The sequence below is a fragment of the Sorex fumeus genome, unplaced genomic scaffold (genome assembly GCF_029834395.1).
Source record: "Sorex fumeus unplaced genomic scaffold, SorFum_2.1 ptg000041l, whole genome shotgun sequence".
Classification (NCBI taxonomy): Eukaryota; Metazoa; Chordata; class Mammalia; order Eulipotyphla; family Soricidae; genus Sorex; species Sorex fumeus.
The window spans coordinates 10360610-10364299 of record NW_026606098.1 but is presented as its reverse complement, the minus strand read 5'-3'; the positions used below and the strand labels follow the sequence as shown (position 1 = coordinate 10364299).

The window sequence follows — 3690 nt, the reverse complement described above, 5'->3', positions numbered from 1 at the left end:
AGCAGACCCGAGGGGACTCTTGAAGCTTCCCTGACCGGGCCACGGGGACTGCCGGGGTGGTGAGCCACAATCAGGCAGCATTCCGCCCCCCCCCCCCCCCCCACACACACACTAGGTGTGGACACACACGGGCATCCTGGGACCCGGGACCAACGCGGGTGCTTCCAGGACGCAGAAAACGGGGGTCCGCTTCCCCCCCTTGATCCTTAACCCTCCGGGGCTCACTGGGGGCGCCCACACGGGGCGACACCCCCCTGTCCAGCATGCATCCTGCCGCCCCTCCACAGCGCACGTTCAGGATCTCCATTCATCGAACCAGCGAATGTTCGGGAACCCCTGGCGGAGATCCCCCCCAGTGCCAAGTCTCGGAGAGAAAAAAGTGAGTGGCCTCTGCCAAGAGCCGGGGCCTGGGGCGGGGCTGTGGGTTGGCAGGGGTATCCCACTAAGGCCCGAGGGTCTGGAGGCTGGGAGGGAGGCCGGGGAGAGGGGCGCGGGTGCGAGGCGCCCCCAGCCCGCCCGCCCACCGCGGGCCTACACGGAGTGCGACCGGAGGTGCTTGATGAGGCACGAGGAGGCCGTGAAGGCCTTGCCGCACTCCTTGCACTCGTAGGGCCGCTCGCCCGTGTGCGAGCGCTTGTGGATGGTGATGTAGGACGAGCAGGCGAAGGTCTTGCCGCAGACGTTGCACTGGAAGGGCTTCTCGCCCGTGTGCGAGCGGAAGTGGTTGGTGAGGTGCGTGGAGGAGGCGAAGGCCTTGCCACACTTGTCGCAGATGTAGGGCTTCTCGCCCGTGTGGATCTTCATGTGCACCGACAGCCCCGACGAGCGCGTGAAGGCCTTGCCGCACTCGGCGCACACGTAGGGCTTCTCACCCGTGTGGATCTTCATGTGCTTGATGAGCGCCGACGACTTGATGAAGGCCTTGGCGCACAGGTTGCACTCGTAGGGCTTGACGCCCGCGTGGATCTTCTTGTGGGCCGTGAGCCCCGACGAGTCGAAGAAGGCCTTGCCGCACTCCTTGCACTCGAAGGCCTTCTCGCCCGTGTGCGTGCGCTTGTGGATGAGGATGCTCGAGGCCTTGGCGAAGCTCTTCCCGCACAGCTCGCACTCGTACTTCTCGCCCGTGTGCGAGCGCAGGTGCTTGGCCAGGTGCGTGGACGCCGTGAAGGCCTTGCCGCACTTCTTGCACGCGTAGGGCTTCTCGCCCGTGTGCGAGCGCTTGTGGATGGTGACGTACGACAGCGTGGTGAAGGTCTTGCCGCAGACGTTGCACTGGAAGGGCTTCTCGCCCGTGTGCGTGCGGAAGTGCTTGGTGAGGTTGGACGAGGCGTAGAAGGCCTTGCCGCACTTGTCGCACTGGTAGGGCTTGTCGCCCGTGTGGATCTTGGCGTGCAGCGCCAGCCCCGACGACTTCATGAAGGCCTTGCCGCACTCGCGGCAGGCGAAGGGCTTCTCGCCCGTGTGCGTGTTCATGTGCTCGGCCAGGCCCGAGGCCTTGATGAAGGCCTTGCCGCACTCCTTGCAGGCGTAGGGCTTCTCGCCGGTGTGCACCTTGATGTGGTTGGTGAGGATGGACGACTCAGCGAAGCGCTTGCCGCACTCGGGGCAGGCGTAGGGCCGCTCACCCGTGTGCACGCGCTTGTGGATGGTGATGTAGGACGAGCAGGCGAAGGTCTTGCCGCAGATGTTGCAGGGGTACGGCTTCTCGCCCGTGTGCGAGCGGAAGTGGGCCGTGAGCTTGGACAGCGTGGCGAAGGCCCGCCAGCACTGGTCGCACTTGAAGGGCTTCTCGCCCGTGTGGTACTTGAGGTGGTCGGCCAGGTCGGCGGCCTGGCTGAAGGCGCGCCCGCACTCCTGGCACACGCACGGGTGCTTGCCTGGGTGCATCTGCATGTGCAGGTTCAGGTCGGCGGCGCAGGGCAGCACCATGCCGCACTCGCTGCAGGTGTAGGGCTGCAGGCCCGGCTCCGTCTTGCCGGCCACGGCCACCTCCGACGGCCGCTCCATGGCGCAACGCGGGCGTGGACTGCGGGGTGAAGAGCCGGGCTCAGCAGGGGCGGGTGGGGGCGGCGGGCGCCTTCCTCAGCGTGAGCACGTGGCTGCCTGGACGGGTGCCCCCCGGGGGTCGTTCCCAGCAGGCCTGGCCACACTCCTCAGACGCAGGGACATGTATGCCCGGCCCACGGTTTCCCCTGGGAAAGAAGAGACAAGCCTCCGCTTAGATGCTCGGACGGCCACGAGCCGACCCTCCCTTCCAGCTTCCTTTTTCTTTTCCTGGTTTGGGGGCCAGCCCTATGGGGTGGTGGGGACAGAACCTGGTTGGCCGTGTGCCAGGTAGGTGCCCTCCCTGCTGTGGTATTGACGGCCCCCTTTTCTTTTCTTTTTTCTTTTGCTTTTTGGGTCATACCCAGCGATGCACAGGGGTTACTCCTGGCTCTGCACTCAGGAATTACCCCTGGTGGTGCTCAGGGGACCAAATGGGATGCTGGAAATCGAACCTGGGTCGGCCGCGTGCAAGGCAAACGCCCTACCTGCTGTGCTATCACTCCAGCCCCAATGGCCCCCTTTTCATCTGAGAGAAGGGCACCCCCAGTGGTGCTCAGGGATCAAAGCTGTGTTCCCAGGGCTGGAGCAATAGCACAGCAGTTAGGGTGTTTGCCTTGCACACAGCTGACCCGGGTTCAATTCCCAGCATCCCATATGGTCCCTAGAGCACCGCCAGGAGTAATTCCTGAGTGCATGAGCCAGGAGTGACCCCTGAACATAGCCAGGGATGACCCAAAAAGCCAAAAATAAATAAATAAATAAATCAAAACAAAAAAGCTGGGGCCCCCTCGTGCAAAGACGGGCCCCAGTCCTTGGGGAGGTATCCCCTGGCCCAAAACCTGTGATGTATAACACAGAAGGCTGCAGTGCTGGGGCCAGGATACTGTGGGAGGGCACCTGCTTTGCACACAACCAAGCCAGGGTCCAATTTCTCTCTGAAATCTAGAGATGACAGAGTGACCCAAAAGGCATGAAGCTCGGGCCCTGGCATGCAAAGGCACAGCCGAGGCTTTTTTGCGGGGGAGGGTAAAGGTTCCCACAAAGTGCTCAGGTCGCTCGGGGGCTCCTCCCAGTGATACCTGATGAACAAGTCCGGAGATTCTCGAGGATCCCAGGCCAGACTCAGCTCAGACGCACACAGGGCCTCTGCCTTGACCCCTGAGCATTGCTTTGGTGTCGGGGGACACTCCCGGGGACCATGTGGAGTGAGGGCTCGAACTTGGGCCCCCCCCACCGGGCTGAAGGGCACACACTCGGGCTCTGCTTCTGACCAGGGCACGCTGTGACTCACCATCCATTCTGTCTCCGTGTCCCCTAAGGACAGGCAGGAAGGGTCCCTGAGGAGAAAGACCTGGAAGAGAACAAACCAGTGAGTTGCGAGCACCCAGAGGTGGTGGCAAGTCACACCTCCACTGGCCTAGTTGTCACTGCTCTGGGAATGAGCTTGAACTGACATCCCATTCATGCACTCAAGAAACCTGGGGGTGGAGAGGGGGGCTGGTGCGACAGCACAGTGGGTAAGGCATTTGCCTTGCACATGGCCGACCCGGGTTTGATTCCCAACATCCCAAATGGTCCCCCGAGCACCACCAGGAGTAATTCCTGAGTGCAAAGCCAGGAGCAACCTCTGAGCAACGTTGGGTG

At 62.9% G+C, this 3690-nt stretch overlaps 1 protein-coding gene across 1 annotated transcript; it reads right to left on the bottom strand.

Annotated features, from left to right (window-relative positions):
• Window positions 1–446: 446 nt before the first annotated feature.
• On the bottom strand, window positions 447–2051 carry LOC130028997 (zinc finger protein 420-like). Its single transcript, XM_056119889.1, has one exon. It carries the CDS (start codon window positions 2005–2007, stop codon window positions 532–534), a length of 1476 nt encoding a protein of 491 aa, XP_055975864.1. The 5' UTR covers window positions 2008–2051; the 3' UTR covers window positions 447–531.
• Between the last annotated feature and the right edge of the window lie 1639 nt (window positions 2052–3690).